The sequence below is a fragment of the Oncorhynchus tshawytscha genome, linkage group LG11 (genome assembly GCF_018296145.1).
Source record: "Oncorhynchus tshawytscha isolate Ot180627B linkage group LG11, Otsh_v2.0, whole genome shotgun sequence".
Classification (NCBI taxonomy): Eukaryota; Metazoa; Chordata; class Actinopteri; order Salmoniformes; family Salmonidae; genus Oncorhynchus; species Oncorhynchus tshawytscha.
This window is the reverse complement of record NC_056439.1, coordinates 667287-691029: the sequence shown is the minus strand read 5'-3', so window position 1 is coordinate 691029 and position 23743 is coordinate 667287. Positions and strand designations below refer to the sequence as shown.

At 43.7% G+C, this 23743-nt stretch overlaps 1 protein-coding gene across 4 annotated transcripts in view; it reads left to right on the top strand.

The window, feature by feature from the left end:
* Nucleotides 1–23064, top strand: part of LOC112236623 (rho GTPase-activating protein gacJ) — a 36982-nt gene extending 13918 nt beyond the window's left edge. The window contains exons 9-10 of one of the 4 annotated variants that reach the window (XM_042329640.1): nucleotides 384–475; nucleotides 21460–23064. In XM_042329640.1, coding sequence (XP_042185574.1) covers nucleotides 384–436 — 53 coding nt within the window. In that variant the 3' untranslated portion in view covers nucleotides 437–475; nucleotides 21460–23064. Of the gene's footprint in view, nucleotides 1–383; nucleotides 476–1160; nucleotides 2141–17236; nucleotides 17265–18913; nucleotides 19451–21459 lie in introns of those variants that run through there. The other 3 variants (XM_042329641.1, XM_042329643.1, XM_042329642.1) reach the window with 3 other exon arrangements.
* The last annotated feature ends 679 nt before the right edge of the window (nucleotides 23065–23743 follow it).

Genomic DNA, 23743 nt, shown 5'->3' with positions numbered 1-23743 from the left:
TTCAGCCGTTCAGCGGTCCAAAAATGCATGGAACATTTTGTAAACCGCGGCTGCAGGGTCACTTGTAAAGGATGGCTGTAGGATTCCATTGTTTAGTCCCACTACTGTCAGATGGTTCTACAGTATATGATTCAGAACACATGTTCTACCATCGCATTAGTATTGAATGTTCTACTTTGGCAGGGATCCTGACTGTAGGTCTGCTGCCATTACTCAAGCATCCTTCAGTAACCATTAGCAGGGGAAATGTAGCCATAGATCTAGGGTTAAAACTCCCCACGGTCATCACTTCATCTATGCCCTGTCTCCTCATTATTTTGTTTCTCTCACACAGACTTTTTCTCTCTCACACACTTTCTTCTCTCTCTCACACACTTTCTCAGGACGGGCCATGACCAGCAGCTTCTCTGAGGTTCCTCTGGACAACCCGGCCTAAAAGAGATCCTCCTTTATCTGCAGCCCCTTCACAACCACGGTAAGCCCCCATCGGACCCCCAACCCCCCTGCAGCTGCTGAACTACTTCCCCAGCTCAGGTGTTAGTAAACGGATCAGCCCCCCCCCCTACCAGCCAGGTCAGCAGGCCGCAAACGACTTCTGCTGGAAGTGCCAGATATGTTACTGAACCGGTCTCCCTGAATTAACATTGCAGTATAAATAGGACGTCATAACCACCAATCTACCGGTACCGCTGGTCATTATCTATCAGTCTGCATTTGATTATGGGTTCCCATCTTCATAAATCTTCTTGATGAGGCTAATCCACATTATATATATATATATATATATATAAATATATTCCTTGAAGGGATGTTTGTGGTTGTTGATGCATCTGGACTCAACTCTCCATTGACGGTCATAAGATATTGCAGCATATATCAAAGTTGAATTTCTTGTGTAGGGAGGATTTATATAGGCTCCAGGTTGAGTGAGAGGGACAAATGAAGGCGTATTTTATAACTTATTTAATGCATTTCCAATTTCCACTCATACTCTCTCATACAGTTGTTCTGCTCATAACTCTGCCTCTTATCTCATTTCGATCAGGCACTCAGCTAGATTCGTCAGACAGACCCCAGCAGCTTGGGTCCTCTCAGTCAGTCAGTCAGACAGGAAGTTATAACTATAGCCCCCTGCACCTGTGTCTCTCTTCTCTCTGAAGCCTGCCGCCACTTCAGTGCTGCAGCCCAGGGCCTGGATCCTGAAGACCTGAGGAATCCATCCCACTCTTAACAGCCGATGATAGACCCAGATCTTAAGCCCGCCGCCGAGACGCAACGTGTTAACAGTCACAGGTTGCGTCCCATTTCACAAAAAAGCAGACCCCCAGAAATCCCTGTTATGTCACGTCCATCAGGGGTTGTCAGTCCTTCACTTTTTCTCACCTCTCTCTTCCTCCCCGCTTTCTCTATCGCTCAGTCAGTAGTTTTGCTTGGCCTGCTTTTTTGGGTGACCCTTAAGATGACGTGTAGTATTGACATTTCCTCATACAGTATAGTAGAATCACATAATGTAGAAAGATGTCTAGTGACCATCCCTCATAAAACTACATTTACAGCAGAATGAATTAGGTCTCATAAAACTACATTTACAGCAGAATGAATTAGGTCTCATAAAACTACATTTACAGCAGAATGAATTAGGTCTCATAAAACTACATTTACAGCAGAATGAATTAGGTCTCATAAAACTACATTTACAGCAGAATGAATTAGGTCTCATAAAACTACATTTACAGTAGAATGAATTAGGTCTCATAACACTAAATTTACAGCAGAATTAATTTGGTCACATAAAACTACATTTACAGCAGAATGAATTAGGTCTCATAAAACTACATTTACAGCAGAATGAATTAGGTCTCATAAAACTACATTTATAGCAGAATTAATTTGGTCTCATAAAACTACATTTACAGCAGAATGAATTAGGTCTCATAAAACTACATTTACAGCAGAATGAATTAGGTCTCATAAAACTACATTTATAGCAGAATTAATTTGGTCTCATAAAACTACATTTATAGCAGAATAAATTAGGTCTCATAAAACTACATTTACAGCAGAATTAATTTGGTCTCATAAAACTAAATTTACAGCCGAATGAATTAGGTCTCATAAAACTACATTTACAGCAGAATGAATTAGAATGAATTTGGTCATTTACAGCAGAGAGTGTCATTTAGAAGTGCAATTAGAAGGCTACTGCCTAGCACCACTGACAAACCTGTCCTTTTTGGGTATTTAGGAAAGGCTGGATAAGAAGCGTGGGGATTTGTAAGGCAGCCCGTTGCTCCATCCCGGGGGGGAGGATAGTCAGGGTTCCCCCTTTTTCTCCCTCTCTCTTCCTTTATTTCTTCTTTCTCTCGCTCTCCCCCCTCCAGGATGGTTTGAGCAGGAGATTTAGAATGAGGGTCAGTAAGGGGAGAATAGATTTGTATGTTTTAATAATGCAGGTATGCATGTGTACACTATGCATGTACACTAATATGTACAGTGTAACCATAGTCATTCTTAAAGATGACTGACACGTCTCTAATCTCCGTCTTTAAGGCAGGGGAAAACGTGAGAGAAAGTCTTGCTAGCTTCAAGTAAGGTGGCTATGCTGTGGCTGTGTATGTAATTACAATCATTGCCTTCAGACTGCCATAATTAGTTCATTAGAGGATTGGATAATTGGTCCAGACAGAGCCACTCTCTGAAGAAATTACTTCCTTGGTTGGTTCAGAGTATTTTACAGTACACAAGGCCCCATGCACCTCACTGTCCCAGGATCCATTTCATGTCATTTATTTTCATGTCATTTATTTACATACGTATTTAACAGAATCGTTGGAGACAGAGTTGACCATGTAGATGGAGAATAACTAAACCGTAGATAATATATGACGACGTTAATAATCCTACATGTGTAATGTAGCAAAATACAGCTGTTAAAATAACGTGTTTTATGCTAGTTTCTATTTACCTATGTCACAGTCGTAAATATTATCACATATACACACCGTTTAACATTTTAGTTCCTGGAGATTCTGGTACGTAATTGCTCCTATACCATTGCCTTCCAGAACTTTCGTTTGACTTACACAAACAGTGGGAGCTGAGTCTACCAGGGATACCTTCTAGCAGCAGGTTATTGATATGGTTTAGAGTTTCACACTGGGGGAGTGGTATTGGATCACGGCAACTACAGCGGCATTATTTATATTTCGGCAATGGAAAGCAAGTATGCCCACTGATAGGCTTGGTAGTTACACTCATAGGATAAAGGGTTCTACATGTGTTATATGGGTTGTCCCCATAGGAGAACCCTTTTTTGTTCCAGGTAGAACACTTTTTGGTTACAGGTAGAACCCTTTTGAGTTCCATGTAAAACCCTTTGTGGAAACATTCTACATGGAACCCAAAAGGGTTCTTCAAAGGGTTCTCCTATGTCACGTGTCAAACTCATTCCACAGAGGGCCGAGGATTTTCGCTCCTCCTTTGTTCTGAATTGATGAATTAATGTCAACCTGGTTGTCTAGGTCTTAATTGAAAGGAAAAACCAAAAACCAGCAGAAACTAGGCCCTCCATGGAATGAGTTTGACACCCCTGTCCTATATGGGGACAGCCGAAGAACCCTTTTAGGTTTTTTCTAAGAGTGCAGCCTATTATTCTCACTGTTGAATTGTAGTTATTATTAACTCTATATTCTCAATACAGTGGAAACGACTGGATGATACAGCTGCTTCAGCGGTGGATTTCACATTTAGCATGAGGAGAAAATGCCCTTCTTGGAAGGCAAGCTGGGCTTTGCTCATAAACAATAACAAAAGCTGTCTATTTTGTGCTTTACATGCAAAGAAAGCAGACTGAATCGACCGTGAAGGAGACCTAAAAAGGAAAGAAAGAGAAAAGCAAGAAACAACCAGTCCTTTCTTCCTTCCACCTGGTTTAGGTAGTGATGAACAAGCTGGAAAGCCTGCACTTGAAAGCTCTCTTGTCTCCCCCATCCAGGGGAGATAATGGACATGACCTGACAGCTCATGAAACAGCATAATTAGCTGGTTAGACCGGCTGTGTTATTTTCCAATCGGGTTTGCTTTCATGCCGTCAGCTCACGGGGGTTATCATAAATTTGACTGGAATAGACCGTCGGTCCAGAGAGACGAGAAAATGTGGACAAGCCTAGCTAGTAATTAGTGTGGGCTATTTTATTGTTCGAGAGGGGATTTCGTTCGATGTGATTGGACACACAAGTTCAAAGACGGGGCAAGGCTGTGTAGAGACTCAGAGGTCAAGGGTCAGATTATATCTCATGTGTTTATGAACAGATCTACTAACTTTGCTTAGATATATTTGTCATTCATCGTCTCCAAAATAAATATTTTTCTCGTTTATGTAGTGGCAATGCTGTCCCCAGTAATATAAAAAGAAACCAGACCTCCATTTTGGGGTTTGAGACCACCGTTTTGGACGTCCCAATGGCTCTATGGTAGTGTGAGAGGGGGCCTGGGCTCAGCAATAACAGTGGCTGGGTGCTGCTGGGTGGTGTTTCCTGCATGTGTGGGTTTTGATGTGGTGATGAAGATGACAGGGCTCTGTCATGTCACCTGACTGGCTTGATGTTTTATCACAGGGAGGGACTAGTGGAAAGGCAGGCTGGAAAGGCCCCTACACACACACACACACACACACACACACACACACACACACACACACACACACACACACACACACACACACACACACACACACACTGTCCTGGGTCCCCTCCTACATTGAAGTCACTGGAGGCTCATAGTAATGGCTGGAATGGAGTCATTTGAATGGTATAAACCACCTGGAAACCACGTGTTCGGTACCATTCCATTGAATCCATTACAGCCATTATTTTTGTGCCGTCCTCTGTGTTGTCTTGGCAGTGTGCCAAGGGTCGTTGTCTTGTTGGACGGTGAACCTTCGCCCCAGTCTGAGGTCCTGAGCGCTCTGGTGCAGGTTTTCATCAAGGATCTCTCTGTTATTTGCTTTGTTCATCTTTCCCTCGATCCTGACTAGTCTCACAGTCATGCTGCTGATAAACATCTCTACAGCATGATGCTGCCACCACCATGCTTCACCGTAGGGATGGTGCCAGTTTCTTCCAGACGTGACGCCTGGCATTCAGGCCAAAGAGTTCAATCAAATCATAGAATCTTGTTTCTCATGGTCTGAGAGTCCTTTAGGTGCCTTTTGGCAAACTCCAAGTGTCATGTATGTGCCTTTTACTGAGGAGTGGCCACTCTACCATAAAGGCCTGATTGGTGAAGTGCTGCAGATATGGTTGCCCTTTTGGAAGTTTCTCCCATCTCCATAGAGGAACTCTGGAGTTCAGAGTTACCATAGGCTTATTGGCCACCTCCCTAAACAAGGCCCTTCTCCCCCGATTGCTCTGTTTGGCCAGGTGGCCAGCTCTAGGAAGAGTCTTGGTGGTTCCCTTCCCCAGATCTCTGCCTCGACACAATCCTGTCTCAGAGCTCTACGGACAATTCCTTCTACCTCATGGCTTTGTTTTTGCTCTGACGTGCACTGTCAACTGTGGGACCTTACGTAGACAGGTGTCCAAATCATGTCCAATCAATTAAGTTTACAATAGGTAGAGTCAAATTAAGTTGTAGAAATATCTCAAGGATGATCAATGGAAACAGGGTGCACCTGAGCAAAGTTTTGAGTCTCATAGAAAAGGGTCTGAATACTTATGTAAATAAATTATTTTCCTAATATATTTCTAAAACCTGTTTTCGCTTTGTCATTATGGGGTATTGTGTGTAGATTGATGAGGGGAAAAATGCAATCCATTTTAGAATAAGGCTGTAACGTAACAAATGTGGAACAAGTTAAGGGGTCTGAATGCTTTTCGAATGCACTGTTTTTTCAATCTTTGACACTCTTACTGAAAGTTGTGGCTGCTTTGTGTGATGTATTGTTGTCTCTACCTTCTTAGCCTTTGTGCTGCTTCCATGTTGTGTTGCTACCATGCTGTGTTGTTGTCTTAGGTTTCTCTTTATGTAGGGCTGTGTTTTCTCTCTTGTCGTGATGTGTGTTTTGTCCTATATTTTTTAAATATTTTTTATCCCAGCCCTTGTCTCCACAGGAGGACTTGTGCCTTCTGGTAGGCCATCATTGTAAATAAGAATTTGTTCTTATCTGACTTGCCAAGTTTAATAAAGGTTAAATAAATAAATAAATATTCCACGTATGAGTATATTCACTTTTGGTTGGTAGGCTGTAAAACAGAAACACTTCCTACAACTGCAACCCAGCTGTCTTTTCCTTTGGCTTTAGTGGTCAGGCGTGTTTCGGACCATCTAAATGTGTTTAGAATGCAAGAGGGTAAATTTACAAGGGGGCCACTTACAGGTGCTAATTAATCTATTATAAACATTTGGCTCACCCAAGGCTTCCTGTTAGCTTTGCATCTGTCATAACCTGGTCGTAGCCCTTTGCCCTTTTCCAGTTTTTTTAAAATTTTAAATATTTTTTAAATGTTTTTTTTTACCAACACTCAGTGAAACCATTAGTATATTTAAACCATTACTATATTTAAACGTTAGGAGGCAGCCCTGCCTCACAGTACAGTACACAGCTGCTGGTGTGGGTGGAATGTAGCTAATGTAGCTAGCTAGCTGCTCGCTATTGAAACATTATACCTTTCTGTGGCAGAGGTCAGAGCAACCTGGGTGTCAAATTCATCTTGTGAAAAATACAATAACTGAGTGAAATAGACATTTGCTAGTTCAGCCAGTTGATTTAGTGGCAGTTGTTTGCTGTAACAACCCTAAGTATACAAGTCAATCAAAGACAAATTTCAGATAACCCCTTAGCTAGTTTAGATACAGTTTGGCTCATTGACTATTATGGATCTCCACCAATGTTAACCTTGACAAATGGGGTCAAGTCAAACAGATGCTTGAGAGCTATCTATAACCAATAAGGAACTCCAACCTCTTTATCCTACCACTGTCTCTCTCTCTCTCTTTCTCTCTCTCTTTCTCTTTCTCTTTCTCTTTCTCTTTCTCTTTCTCTTTCTCTTTCTCTTTCTCTTTCTCTTTCTCTTTCTCTTTCTCTTTCTCTTTCTTTCTCTTTCTCTCTCTCTCTCTCACTCTCTCTCTCTCTCTCTCTCTCTCGCTGTGTTTGAATTATAGTTTAGCTGTTTTATCATATACTTACACCAAACTCATATAGTCGCCTAAAATATAGCTATATCAAACTCTTGTTGCGTAGTAAGCTAATTAGCCTTGTTCATTAGCTTTCTGTAGAATACAAGGGAGTATAATTGAGACATTGATTTGAGTATCTATTGCTAGCCCTAGTCCGTGATATTTTTACACACTATACTGTGCCTCTCTTTATGAAAGGAAGTATCTCTCCTTTATGTGGCCTGAAACCATGCCCCAACCCATTAGTCATATCGGCAGTGCATTTACCACTGCTATCTGGTCCAGAGATCAGTCAGATCTAGTTTGTATAATACCACACACATCTCACGTGTTCACTTCCTGAACTTGTCTCCACATCACAAAACCGCCAGGTGGGGTCGGTCCAACTTCCTGTTTGGGTTCCTTAACTTTCAGTGACCCTTTGCGGTGGGAGCTAAGTGAAAAGGTCAGAGGTCTGCAGAACCTAATTAAAGGGTATACGCTGCCCACAAGGAGGAGAGTGATGTACTCCCTGTGTCCTAGGAGACACACCCACATTCTTTAGTGGTCACTGAGACATGTCCATGCAGAGGTTGAGCTAGAGGGAATTGTCCTCAAGGAACGTCTAGACCTGCACACACTTAAAGCTGCAATATGTAACTGTTTGGGGGACCCAACAAAATTAACATAGAAATGTGTCATTCTCAACTCTAAGAAGTGGTAGATATGTTCTAGGTGCATTATTTCTATACTCCCGTTCTTACCTTTCGTAGTTGCGAATTTTACTTTCTGTTTCATACACCAGCTTCAAACAGCAACATATTTTTGGGTATTTTCATAAGATATTTCACAGCGGTTTAGATGGTATAATGTTTCTCTACACTATACACTCTACACTCTACACTATACACTCTACACTATACACTCTACACTATACACTCTACACTATACACTCTACACTATACACTCTACACTATACACTCTACACTATACACTCTACACTATACACTCTACACTATACACTCTACACTATACACTCTACACTATACACTCTACACTATACACTCTACACTATACACTCTACACTATACACTCTACACTATACACTCTACACTATACACTACACTACACTATACACTCTACACTATACACTCTACACTATACACTCTACACTATACACTATACACTATACTACACTATACATACACTCTACACTATACACTACACTACACTACATACACTCTACACTATACACTCTACACTATACACTCTACACTATACACTCTACACTATACACTATACACTATACACTATACACTATACACTACACTATACACTCTACACTATACACTATACACTATACACTATACACTCTACACTATACACTCTACACTATACATACACTCTACACTATACACTCTACACTATACACTCTACACTATACACTCTACACTATACACTACACTACACTATACACTCTACACTATACACTCTACACTATACACTCTACACTATACACTCTACACTATACACTACACTACTCTACACTATACACTCTACACTATACACTCTACACTATACACTCTACACTATACACTATACACTCTACACTATACACTATACACTCTACACTATACACTATACACTATACACTATACACTATACACTCTACACTATACACTATACACTCTACACTATACACTATACACTCTACACTATACACTCTACACTATACACTCTACACTATACACTCTACACTATACACTATACACTCTACACTATACACTCTACACTATACATACACTATACACTCTACACTATACACTCTACACTATACACTCTACACTATACACTCTACACTATACACTCTACACTATACACTCTACACTATACACTCTACACTATACACTCTACACTATACACTCTACACTCTACACTATACACTCTACACTACATACACTATCTACACTATACACTACACTATACACTCTACACTATACACTCTACACTATACACTCTACACTATACACTCTACACTATACATACACTATACACTCTACACTATACACTCTACACTATACACTCTACACTATACACTCTACACTATACACTATACACTCTACACTATACACTCTACACTATACACTCTACACTATACACTCTACACTCTACACTATACACTCTACACTATACACTCTACACTATACACTCTACACTATACACTCTACACTATACACTCTACACTATACACTCTACACTATACACTCTACACTATACACTCTACACTATACACTCTACACTATACACTCTACACTATACACTACACTATACACTCTACACTATACACTCTACACTATACACTCTACACTATACACTCTACACTATACACTCTACACTATACACTCTACACTATACACTCTACACTATACACTCTACACTATACACTCTACACTATACACTCTACACTATACACTCTACACTATACACTACACTATACACTCTACACTATACACTCTACACTATACACTCTACACTATACACTCTACACTATACACTCTACACTATACACTCTACACTATACACTCTACACTATACACTCTACACTATACACTCTACACTATACACTCTACACTATACACTCTACACTATACACTCTACACTATACACTCTACACACTCTACACTATACACTCTACACTATACACTCTACACTATACACTCTACACTATACACTCTACACTATACACTCTACACTATACACTCTACACTATACACTCTACACTATACACTCTACACTATACACTCTACACTATACACTCTACACTATACACTCTACACTATACACTCTACACTACACTATACACTCTACACTATACACTCTACACTATACACTCTACACTATACACTCTACACTATACACTCTACACTACACTCTACACTATACACTCTACACTATACACTCTACACTATACACTCTACACTATACACTCTACACTATACACTCTACACTATACACTCTACACTATACACTCTACACTATACACTACACTATACACTCTACACTATACACTCTACACTATACACTCTACACTATACACTCTACACTACATACACTCTACACTATACACTCTACACTATACACTCTACACTACATACACTATACACTCTACACTATACACTCTACACTATACACTATACACTATACACTCTACACTATACACTACACTACACACACTATACACTCTACACTATACACTATACACTCTACACTATACACTCTACACTATACACTCTACACTATACACTACACTACACTATACACACTCTACACTATACACTCTACACTATACACTCTACACTATACACTCTACACTATACACTCTACACTATACACTCTACACTATACACTCTACACTATACACTACACTACACTACATACACTATACACTACACTACACTATACACTCTACACTATACACTCTACACTATACACTACACTACACTATACACTCTACACTATACACTACACTACACTATACACTCTACACTATACACTCTACACTATACACTCTACACTATACACTCTACACTATACACACTATACACTATACACTACACTATACACTCTACACTATACACTCTACACTATACACTATACACACTCTACACTATACACTATACACTATACACTCTACACTATACACTCTACACTATACACTCTACACTATACACTCTACACTATACACTCTACACTATACACTCTACACTATACACTCTACACTATACACTCTACACTATACACTCTACACTACACTCTACACTATACACTCTACACTATACACTACACTATACACTATACACACTATACACTCTACACTATACACACTATACATACACTATACACTCTACACTATACACTCTACACTATACACTCTACACTATACACTCTACACTATACACTCTACACACTATACACTCTACACTATACACTCTACACTATACACTCTACACTATACACTCTACACTATACACTCTACACTATACACTCTACACTATACACTCTACACTATACACTCTACACTATACACTCTACACTATACACTCACTATACACACTACATACACTCTACACTATACACTCTACACTATACACTCTACACACTCTACACTATACACTACACTATACACTCTACACTACATACACTCTACACTATACACTCTACACTATACACTCTACACTATACACTATCTACACTATACACTCTACACTATACACTCTACACTATACACTATACACTACACTATACACTCTACACTATACACTACACTATACACTCTACACTATACACTCTACACTATACACTCTACACTATACACTATACACTCTACACTATACACTCTACACTATACACTACACTACACTATACACTCTACACTATACACTCTACACTCTACACTATACACTCTACACTATACACTCTACACTATACACTATACACTCTACACTATACACTCTACACTATACACTCTACACTATACACTCTACACTATACACTATACACTATACACTCTACACTATACACTCTACACTATACACTCTACACTATACACTCTACACTATACACTCTACACTATACATTGCCTGTTTGGTCACATAAACTAAAATTAGGCAAACTATTAGAATTTTAGCAACCAGGAAATGGCAGAGCGATATCTGCATATTGCATCTATAAACATACAGATGCCGCACACACACACACACACACACACACACACACACACACACACACACACACACACACACACACACACACACACACACACACACACACACACACAGCCAGGTAAAGGAAGAGAATTCTTAAGAGCTCACTTTTACAATTTCACTGTTCACCATACCCTCTACCTAACCCATTATTGATGGATGTCAGAGAACGGTGACCTCTGACCTTTTTTGAGTGTTTATATTTTAGACTCTTCCCAAGAGTTCCACCGTAGCTGTCACATTTTCCCTTCTCTCTCTTTTATTCCCGCCATGCTAGCAGACGGCTGGTTGCCAAGTGCTGTAAGACACACACCATTATTGACTTCGCTTTAGGAGCTAAATAATAATAATAATAATACCGGTCTGTCAACAAAGGAAAGCAGACGATAGAATGGCAATGGCAATAAAATAATATGGCTATAAGTTTGATATGCTACATGGAAATGGTATTTACACCTTGGTAGCAAAGCTTGTCAGAGGTCACCCAGGTTCCATAGCTCTCTAAATAGTGTCCCGTTGTTCGACATACGGTTTTCCGAATAGCACCTATCTTCATTGCATTGTGTGTGTGATCTGGTAGCATGCTATGATGTGATGCCCACTTTGCCCAGACACTATTCCTAGAGATAGAGGCTACTACTCTATTCTATTCTATTATTGCATCTGGATGTTCCATTGAGCTTTACAAAGGAGACCAGGCCAAAGGGCAGTCTATTGCAGATGTAGGATCTTCATTTGAGACAGTTTGCAACAGGAAATGTGGATTATAATTCATCTACATTTTTGTAGGGGTAATTACATATTTCGTAAGGGAAAATCAAGTCTGAAATTTCATTGTTGTCACGAGTCCGACCGAGGGTGTTTCCTTTTCCCAGGCGGGTGGCGCTCGGCGGTCGTCGTCACCGGCCTATTAGCTGCCACTGATTGTTTTTCCTCCCCCTCCTTGTATGTTTAGTGGTAGCACCTGTGTAGGGTTAATTAGTTTGTCTTTATTAGACAGCCGGCCCGCCTGGTTGTTGTGCGGGATTATTTCTATGTAACCTTCGGCTCTGTTGTGTTTGGAACGTTACTTTTGTGAGCACCCTGTGGTGTGTTAAGCGCTATTAAAAGACGCACAGCATTGAAATCTCTGTTTCCTGCATTTGACTCCACACCCACGACACCCGGAGCATTACAGAATCCCGCACCTATCAAATTGAATGGAGTCAGCAGGAGCAGCAGCCAACCCTCTCCCATCGATGGAGGAACGGGTTCTCCACCACACCACCGTCCTCCATCGGATCGGATCCTGCCACTTCAACTGAATTGCTCTGTAATGTGGCTAGCTTTCTAGTGTTTCTAGTGACTAAAACATACATTATAAAATTAGGAAAGGTTTGACTGGTCCTGTAAACAGGTGAGCGGAGGAGATTAAGTTCATCTTTGTCCAGTGATCACATGTTCAGGCCGGATACACATAAGATGGATCAAGTGATGGAGAGAATGGACCGATGGGAGAGGAGTGGTCTCCTCTCTCCACCTTCGGCACCCACGGTTCCGGACTCTCCATCTCCCGACTCCAGCACCCTCCGTCTGACGCTACCGAAGGCTTATGATGGAGCTGCGGCGGGTTGCCAGGGTTTTCTGCTTCAGCTGGAGCTATACCTGGCCACCATCAGACCCACTCCCTCAGGAGCAGAGAGGGTGAGTGTCCTCATCTCCTGCCTCACGGGTCGTGCTCTGGAGTGGGCGAACGCAGTCTGGAATGGCTCAGACTCAGCGCGGGAGCACTACCCAGAGTTTTCCCGCCGCTTCCGTGCCGTGTTTGATCACCCTCTAGATGGCCGAGCGGTGGGAGAACGACTATTTCATCTCAGGCAGGAGAGGAGGAGCGCCCAGGATTATGCGCTGGAGTTCCGGACCTTGGCAGCCGGATCTGGGTGGAACGACAGGGCCCTCATGGACCACTACAGGTGTAGTCTCCGAGAGGACGTCCGCCGGGAGTTAGCGTGTCGGGACACCACTCTGTCACTGGATCAGCTGATTGACATGTCCATTCGACTGGATAATCTGCTGGCTGCCCGCGGGCGTTCAGAGAGGGTCCTGTGCATTCCACCACCCAGCCCCTCCGCTCCCATTCCGATGGAGTTGGGAGGGGCTGCGCCGAGGGGTACCGGAGGAGGAGGCCTTCCCTGCACCAACTGTGGTCGGAGAGGACACACGTCTGATCGGTGCTGGGGGGGTCCGTCTGGGAGTAGAGATGGCAGGCGGAACGCTTCTCGGTCACCCCAGGTGAGTCAGCATCAAACTCACCCAGAACCCCTTGTTGGCCACATGTTTGTCTTAACCTTTTTCCTTCACTTTTTTCCCTCTTCCCAGCATAGGGCGCTAGTCGATTCAGGCGCAGCTGGGAACTTTATGGATCGCGGACTCGCCCTTAAGTTAGGGGTTCCGCTGGTGCCGATAGATTCTCCCTTCCCCGTGCACTCCCTAGATAGCCGGCCATTAGGGTCAGGGATGGTCAGGGAGACCACGGTCCCACTGGACATGGTGACGCAGGGGAATCATAGGGAGCGTATCAGTTTCTTTATTATTGATTCGCCTGCGTTTCCAGTGGTGCTGGGGACTCCCTGGTTGGCCCGGCACAATCCTAAAATTTCGTGGAGACAGGGGTTCTCCAGGGGTGGTCAGAGGAGTGTTCTGGAAGGTGTTTGGGAGTTTCCATCGGTGCCACGTCGGTGGAGAGTCCAGACCAGGGTTCCACGGTGTGCATTCCCCCCGAGTATGCCGATTTGGCAATCGCTTTCAGTAAAGTGAAAGCGACTAAATTACCACCTTATCGACCGGGAAGGGATTGTACGATAGATCTCCAGGTAGACGCTGCGCTTCCCAAGAGTCACGTGTACCCGCTGTCCCAGGAGGAGACGTTGGCAATGGAGACATATGTCACGGAGTCGCTGGGACAGGGGTACATTCGGCCCTCCATTTCACCCGTCTCCTCGAGTTTCTTTTTGTGAGGAAAAAGGAGGGAGGTTTGCGTCCGTGTATCGATTATAGAGGTCTAAACGCCATCACAGTGGGGTATAGTTACCCTCTACCTCTCATCGCTACGGCGGTGGAATCGTTCCACGGAGCGCAGTTCTTCACAAAACTGGATCTCAGGAGCGCGTATAGTCTGGTGCGTATTCGGAAGGGAGACGAGTGGAAAACCGCATTTAGTACTACATCAGGCCACTATGAGTACCTCGTCATGCCGTATGGGTTAAAAAATGCTCCAGACGTTTTTCAATCCTTTGTAGACGAGATTCTCAGGGACCTGTGCGGGCAGGGAGTGGTTGTTTATATCGATGACATTCTGATCTACTCGGCCACTCACACCGAGCATGTGTCTCTGGTGCGCAAAGTGCTTGGTAGACTGCTGGAGCATGACCTATACGTCAAGGCTGAGAAATGCGTGTTCTCTAAACGAGCCGTCTCTTTTCTGGGATATCGCATTTCCACCTCGGGGGTAGTGATGGAGGGTGACCGCATTAGTGCCGTGCGTAATTGGCCGACTCCGACCACGGTAAAGGAGGTGCAGCGGTTTTTGGGTTTTGCCAACTACTACCGGAGGTTTATCCGGGTTTTGGCCAGGTAGCGGCTCCCATTACCTCACTGCTGAAGGGGGGCCCGGTGCGTTTGCAGTGGTCAGCCGAGGCGGACGGAGCATTCAACAAGTTGAAGGCACTGTTCACTGATGCGCCCGTGTTGGCGCATCCGGACCCCTCTCTAGCATTCATAGTGGAGGTGGACGCGTCCGAGGCTGGGGTGGGTGCCGTGCTATCACAGCGCTCGGGTACGCCACCAAAACTCTGCCCCTGCGCTTTCTTCTCAAGGAAGCTCAGCCCAGCGGAGCGTAACTATGATGTGGGGGACCGGGAGTTGCTAGCGGTGGTTAGGGCACTGACGGTGTGGAGACACTGGCTTGAGGGGGCTAAGCACCCCTTTCTCATCTGGACCGACCACCAGAATCTGGAGTATATTCGGGCAGCTAGGAGACTTAACCCACGTCAGGCAAGGTGGGCCATCTTCTTCACCCGGTTCCGGTTTACTTTGTCTTATAGACCGGGCTCCCAGAACGTAAAGGCTGACGCACTGTCCCGCCTTTACGACACGGAGGATGGGTCCACCGAACCAACTCCCATCCTTCCCGCCTCAAAGTTGGTAGCCCCAGTGGTATGGGAGGTGGACTCGGACATCGAGCGGGCGTTACGGGCTGAACCCGCGCCTCCTCAGTGTCCAGCGGGGCGAAGGTACGTGCCGCTTGGTGTTCGGGACAAACTGATTCGGTGGGCTCACGTCCTACCCTCCTCGGGTCACCCTGGGGTGACGAGGACAGTGGGGAGCCTTCGGGGGAGGTATTGGTGGCCTACGTTGGCTAAAGACGTTAAGGGTTATGTCTCCTCCTGTTCAGTGTGCGCTCAGAGTAAGGCTCCTAGGCACCTTCCTAGAGGGAAGCTACAACCCCTCCCCGTTCCACAGCGGCCATGGTCACATCTGTCCATAGATTTCCTGACCGATCTTCCGCCGTCTCAGGGGAACACCACGGTTCTAGTGATTGTGGATCGGTTCTCTAAGTCCTGCCGTCTCCTCCCGTTGCCCGGTATCCCTACAGCCCTACAGACTGCGGAGGCGTTATTCACCCATGTCTTTCGGCACTACGGGGTGCCGGAGGACATCGTTTCTGATCGGGGCCCCCAATTCACGTCTCGGGTATGGAGAGCGTTCATGGAACGCTTGGGGGTCTCCGTCAGCCTGACCTCCGGTTATCACCCCGAGAGTAATGGGCAGGTGGAGAGAGTGAACCAGGAGGTGGGTAGGTTTCTGCGGTCGTATTGCCAGGATCGGCCAGGGGAGTGGGCACGATACATTCCCTGGGCTGAAATGGCTCAGAACTCACTACGCCACTCCTCTACTAACGTGTCCCCTTTTCAGTGTGTGTTGGGGTACCAGCCGGTCCTGGCACCATGGCATCCGAGCCAGACCGAGGCTCCTGCGGTGGAGGAATGGGTACAGCGCTCCAAGGAGACCTGGAGGGCCGTCCAGGACTCTCTACGACAAGCGAGTGGACGGCAGAAGAGGAGTGCTGACCGCCACCGCAGTGAGGCCCCCGTGTTTGTACCGGGGGACAGGGTCTGGCTCTCGACCCGAAACCTACCTCTCCGCTTGCCCTGCCGGAAGCTGGGTCCGCAGTGTGTAGGGCCCTTTAAAGTCCTGAGGAGAATAAACGAGGTGTGTTATCGATTACAACTCCCTTCCTATTATCGTATTAACCCCTCGTTTCATGTGTCTCTCCTCAGGCCGGTGGTGGCTGGTCCCCTGCAGGACAGTGAGGTACCGGAGGTCCCTCCCCCTCTGGACATCGAGGGGACCCCGGCGTACACGATCCGGGCCATTCTGGACTCAAGGCGCCGGGTGAGGGGCCTGCAGTACCTCGTGGACTGGGAGGGGTACGGTCCGGAGGAGAGGTGCTGGGTACCGGTGGGGGACATCTTGGATCCCTCCATGTTGAGGGATTTCCATCGCCTCCATCCGGATCGCCCTGCACCTCGTCCTCCGGGGCGACCTCGAGGCCGGTGTCGGCGCGCTGCGGGAGCCGCGCGTCAGGGCGGGGGTACTGTCACGAGTCCGACCGAGGGTGTTTCCTTTTCCCGGGCGGGTGGCGCTCGGCGGGTCGTCGTCACCGGCCTATTAGCTGCCACTGATTGTTTTTCCTCCCCCTCCTTGTATGTTTAGTGGTAGCACCTGTGTAGGGTTAATTAGTTTGTCTTTATTAGACAGCCGGCCCGCCTGGTTGTTGTGCGGGATTATTTCTATGTAACCTTCGGCTCTGTTGTGTTTGGAACGTTACTTTTGTGAGCACCCTGTGGTGTGTTAAGCGCTATTAAAAGACGCACAGCATTGAAATCTCTGTTTCCTGCATTTGACTCCACACCCACGACACCTGGAGCATTACAATTGTTCATTTTTGAACCTCAAATAGTCCACGAGTTTTAAATGTCCTGCATTGCAGGAAAGTTCTCCTGCAACAGGGTGATCAAATTAAGATCCTACATCTGTACCTATACTCTGTAGTTGAAATCCGGTATCCTAGACTAACAATGAAGGACAATAATCCAGTCATTGAACAAAACCCTTACAGTTCCTCTGACCAACACCATCTGTCACTTCCAGTTGTTTTACAAACAGTCAGTGCTCTGAGTACCTACTAAGAGTTCAGAAAATCATTTGTGGGGAGTTGGGAGGTGCAGTTAGTCGAACGTCTCTAGTAGTCAGCAGAACTAATGTTAGGCTTTGTTTACAGAACAGAATTCCCCTGGGGCAGGATTATCCAGATAATCTCCGGGGAATTGAGTCCACCTGCCAAATGCCGGATTAGGGAAGTGGCCGATCCTTTCAGCTCCTCTAGAGCCCCTGGGCTCAGTTTTTCAAAAGTTATCTAGCCGGATTTTGGCAATCGGATACAATTTAAATTAATAGAACGGGTGTTCCCAATTCAAGTCAATAATTACTCTGTTCTATTCATTCTATTTCTATGCAGTTAATCCTATGCGATAGGCAAAATCCAGATAGATAACTGGGCCCTGGTGATGCCTTCTCCACACTCATTCACAAATACTGTCACCTTTCTATGTACAAAGCAATAAGTACTGTGGATGGATTTAGTCTTAGTTCCTGACATGGTATTTCTATTCTCATGAGCCATAACCAAATCTCTACATCAGTCAAGAGAGTATATGGTATTTCCAACTATCTTACTATCTCTGGGTGGACTGACGTCATAGTACCAAACCAGTCATCGTTCTGATCTCATTGACAGTCCCCATGTGGTCAGATTCTGTCCTGGAGGCACACTGTTTGGAAGGAGCAGCAGCCATAACAGCTTAATGTCCATCCCCATAATGCAATACTGTCTGTGACTTCAATAGTATGTAAGGGATAGACCTGTCACCATCCTCTGCTTGTTGTATTTTCAGCCGGTGTCCCCATCCAACAAAATGGGTTGTTTTAGCATTCCTGTCCACTCCTCCTGGGTCGAACCTACTCTCCGGGCCTCTGGGCCTACTGTGATCAGAGACTTGGTGAAAGATGGACATTCACCTGCTGGTATCGCCTCAAGCATCAGCTCCAACCTCCAACATTCCTTCCTCAGGCCCAAACTGACGAGTCACACCACGGCTTAATATGCCTGTGTCTTTCAGTGTGTTTGTCATCGCAGTTGGGGGACTTTTCTCCCCACTCTCCAGGTGTAAGAACAGTTTAGTTTAAATGAACGCTTTAGGTATGTTACACTGCGGCCACTATTGCTACATTTTGAAGTGTGTTTATGGTGGTTTTAAAATTGGAGAATGTTTGATAGTAAAATGTGACTAGTTGAGAAATAGTCATGCAAGTTGACGCAGGGCTGTGCATATTCATGACTGATGAATTTGGCTTTTGTTGTTGTTAATGTAATGCACTATGCTTATATTGCACATAAACCTATTAGAATAAACACTGTACATTTAAATGAACTTGCAGTCGTGTTCTTCCTCAGCAAGCTTTCACATTGATATTAACAACTGCATACTAAATATGTAGTGAATCGCTGCATTGCTTTGACCTAAAAGATATTACGATTAGCTATTAAACTTTTCAGCACTTAACCTTTCAGTTGTTAATCTGTCAGATCAATCAGGTTTTGCTTCCCTAGTTATTTTCTCTCATCGGTTATTTTGCTGTTTTTACATGCCCATACTAATAGGTAGGTAATTAGCTTAGACACATGCATTGCCCTTTCATTCAAAGTGTTTCCACAAACGTCTTTATGGACAAAAATGTCTTTATGGACAAAAATGTCTTTATGGACAAAAATGTCTTAATGGAAACGTCTTCTGACAAAATGGACAATTACAGTTCTATTGTATTCTACCATGCAGTGTAGGAATATTGACTGCATGGAACAGGTAGTTTAGAGGAGACCGTTGTGATGACGAGTGGACGTTTCCAAAAGGCCAGATCTGCTTTACTGCACGCTGTAAAAGCCCAGAGGAGATGGAAAGAGCGGTGATAAATTGTCATGTTTGAAACTTTCCCTCTGTGATGTCATAAAGCAATGAAAAAAACAGGTATATAGTCAGTTTAGGACAGAAAGGATTTCGGATTTCACTTAGTTTCCACCTGTTTTTAGAAGGGGGTAAAGGTGAAGGTAGTAAACAGGTTTATGCAGGTTGTAGGTAATGAGACTGAAAACCGGCTGAGGTTTTGGTCTATTACTATCCGTTAACAAAATGATAGGTGGAAACTTACCTCCGCTACAGTTCAAACACTTGACTCCTAGGCCTTACTACAATGTGAGCAATCTAATCAATTGTAATCACTACTTTTGTAACCCAGCATTTGAGCTCTTGTTCAGAGACCAGATTGAGGAGGTGGTAGTCTCTCGCTGGACTCAGGTTAGCCTTAGTAGCATTTTCCACAGAGTCACTAAATCCCCAGTGGAATGTCAAGCCTTTCAGTGACTAGGTTTCTCCTTCACTATAGTAACTGCCTAACTGGGAGTTCTCTCCACACAGATCCCTATCTGTTCCTATATGGCTCAACTTTAGCTCAGTTTAGCCCAGCCACTTTACAGAGCTGTGCGAGAGCTCACCTGTCCTGCAATATGCAATCAGACCCCTAGTAATCACATAAGCTCTGCAATATGCAATCAGCCTCTTAGTAATCACATAAAGCTGTTCTCTGTTACCTGGTCTCCTTTTTATTGCATGCATTTGAGATTACCGGGGGGGTCACATTTGAAAGTGCAACGGCAGGATATAAGAGCTGTGAGGATGAGACACTCCTACAGCATGGTTGGTTTTCATTGATTTGGTCATGTACTATAGACTGTACACCATCCATATCCAATGAACACCTGTGAGCTGCCTTCAATTCGTATTTGGGTATGTAGGATTTTTATGTATGAAATCTGTACACTCAGCTTTTTGTCAATCTAAAAGTTAATCTAGTCTAAGTCATCAAGGGCTTTTTAAGGAGTTGTACCACCTCAACTCCACGGTCTTCACACCTAGGGGGCATACACCGGTTCGAAGAATCCATAAAAGTGTCATCATAAATCAATTCAATAGAGTTTTTTTTTTCCCCCCCATGTCCGGTATCCTGTCCCGCAAACAGATGTTTCAGCACAGGTGTCAAAGGTCAAAGGCCACGTAAACATGGTCAAAGCAGAAGGCAAGGCAGGGGATTACAGGTGACGAGAGCCAGGACAGTGGTGTCACAGAATGACTAAGGACACAACTATCCAGGAAAATCCAGCCAGGTAGAAATATAGATGGAGAAAACTGAGGAGGAAGAGCTCTGAAAGGTGGCTCAGTTTGATCTCCCCATCGTGACGCTCTATCGATTACAAAGCAGGATTAGCAAAGGTTGAAGCTAAGAGCTTTACAGATGAATAACTGTTCTGCACAACAAAATGAATCATTTGAATCGTGACCCACTGACCTCATGCTGACTTCCACGTTGTTTTCTTCGTGTTCTTTAGGCTGAAGAAAAAACGTGAAGTAAAAGGTCAAGTCATCGGAAACGCCTGAAAACAAAGTATTTCTTTCAATTCATATTATATAGGCTAGTTGATTAAGTTGATGTTTTCTCTGTCTATAAACAATGTAACTATTGTTGTCTTTTATATCTCAGGAATGGAAATGCTAAGTTAAATTTCACTTTTAGTATTTACTTTTATACTGTATTTACACTGTATTTATACTGTATTTTTGTTTTCGTAGCCTTCGGAGTTAATACGCCTAATTTTGATTCATTCATTTAAATTCTAAACATATGCCCTGTGTCACAGGGTCCATGTCTCTTGTGTGTGTGTATATAGTATAGATAGGAATGTATGTCTTTAGGGAAGAGTAGCAGTGTCAGAATGTGTTCATGTAGTTATTCTGATTTACTTAAGATTTATACCATGGCATTGTTAAATACTGATTTCTGATTGGCTTGAAGGGCATTCTAGAAAGCTGCCTTATTTATTTACATAAACTCATATGAAGTCATATGAAATATGAGGTCATGTATGAATTTAAAATTGTTAACATCTCTGTTTCCAAGATACATTTTTGGGGAGATCAGTTTCAAATCTTTCTGCAGATTTTTCACATTCCCCTCAAGCTATATTGTCAATTCATTTGTCTTTTTGAAAAAACGGCAATGCTTGTTCTGTACATTTTATTTGCATGGATTTGATTACATCCTTTTTGGATGTTTTTGATGTAAGTAGCTAGATAAATGTAGTGAATGTGTCACAATATGTCTGTTATTGGGCGATCTAAATCCTACTCAGCGTGAAGCTTGTGTTTTATTCATGTTCTTCAAATTCCCCTCGTGTCATCTGGGCCTCATTCAGGAGCCAAACGTTGTGGAAACCCTTCAGATAGAAATGTCCTGATTAGAGCTGACGTGATTCCTGATTCCGCATCTCACAGAGGCATGTCTATTCTGCAAAATATATTTCTGAACGTTTCACAATGTTGAGCCCTGCTAAATGCAGCCCTGGTCCCCAACATACAGTGAACTGGACCCTGCTATTGCGAGGCCACCTGTTAATACCCTCATGAATTAGAAACCAGGCTATCAAGCCAATCCACTGCATCTGCATCCAAGACGACATCCTAAAAGGCTTATGGGTGGATTGCTCTGGATGATGCTAATAGCAGCAGATATGCTATAATTTACACGTAGTAAAACACAACAACTAAAAGGAGAGGAAAGGGAGGCCAGGGCTAGAGACAGTCCAAGCCAAGAAGATAGCAGTGTTGGTTCGTGATCCAGGGGAAATGAAAGTGATACTGTGATATAGCCTAGCTATGACGGATAGGAAAGAAACAGCTGGGAGAGGTGGGATACAGGAGAGAACTCCAAACTGTTTCCTTTACAGGATAGTTTATCCTCTTTCTACACACTCATTCACAAACATCCCAATGTAGTGTGTGAAATTATACTTCCTTTTTTCATGCATCAAGTCGGAAATCTTGACACAAATAAAATGTAAAAAGCTAAGACGTCCAGAAGACGTTTCCATAAGTAATGCTCTGTCTAGAACACCTGTTTCTCTTGTTTGTACATTTTAATAAATCTATCAAAAACATCTGCAGCATCTAGTTTTGGTTTTTCTAAAAGTGTGGAGACAGCACTTCCTTCTCTCAGATTTTTCAAGGGGAAAAAAAAACATTTCAAGAAACCTTTTTAAAATAGTTGTCATTGTAACAAGGTGTCCCTAGTTACAATGTCATTCTTCTTGCTGACCGGCCAACTGTCCAGCATCCCACCTCCGGTCCAGCCGGTCATGTTATGGTAAGCGTAAACATTGGCTACAGGTGCGAATGCGTTCGCTTCAAAGTGACAGCGTTAAAAGACAGGAATTCCCTGACACTCTGCCACACATTCCTGGGACTGCAGTGCAGCACTCCCTCAAGTCTCTAGCAGGGCTCTTTAAGCTGGACTGGCGTTCAATAGCCAGCTCATCATGACCTTGAATATAGCCTTGGAACATGGATGGACCATGACATTGTAGCTACAACTCCTTCAGGGTGAACTCCTTCGCCCGTGTGCCTTCTCACACCGATGGAGCTGTAGTTATTCCCTGACAATATGCACAGTCTTGTGCATTAACGCTTACTTTTGACTATCGTGATCATACATACTTTTTAAAGTCTTATGTAAATCTAGTTATTGTACCACCCATCTAGTGCCTAGGTTTTGGGCCTGTTCCAGGTGCTATATGAAGCTTGTCTCCGGGGCTTCTGTCCTGTTCTGCCTAGTGACAA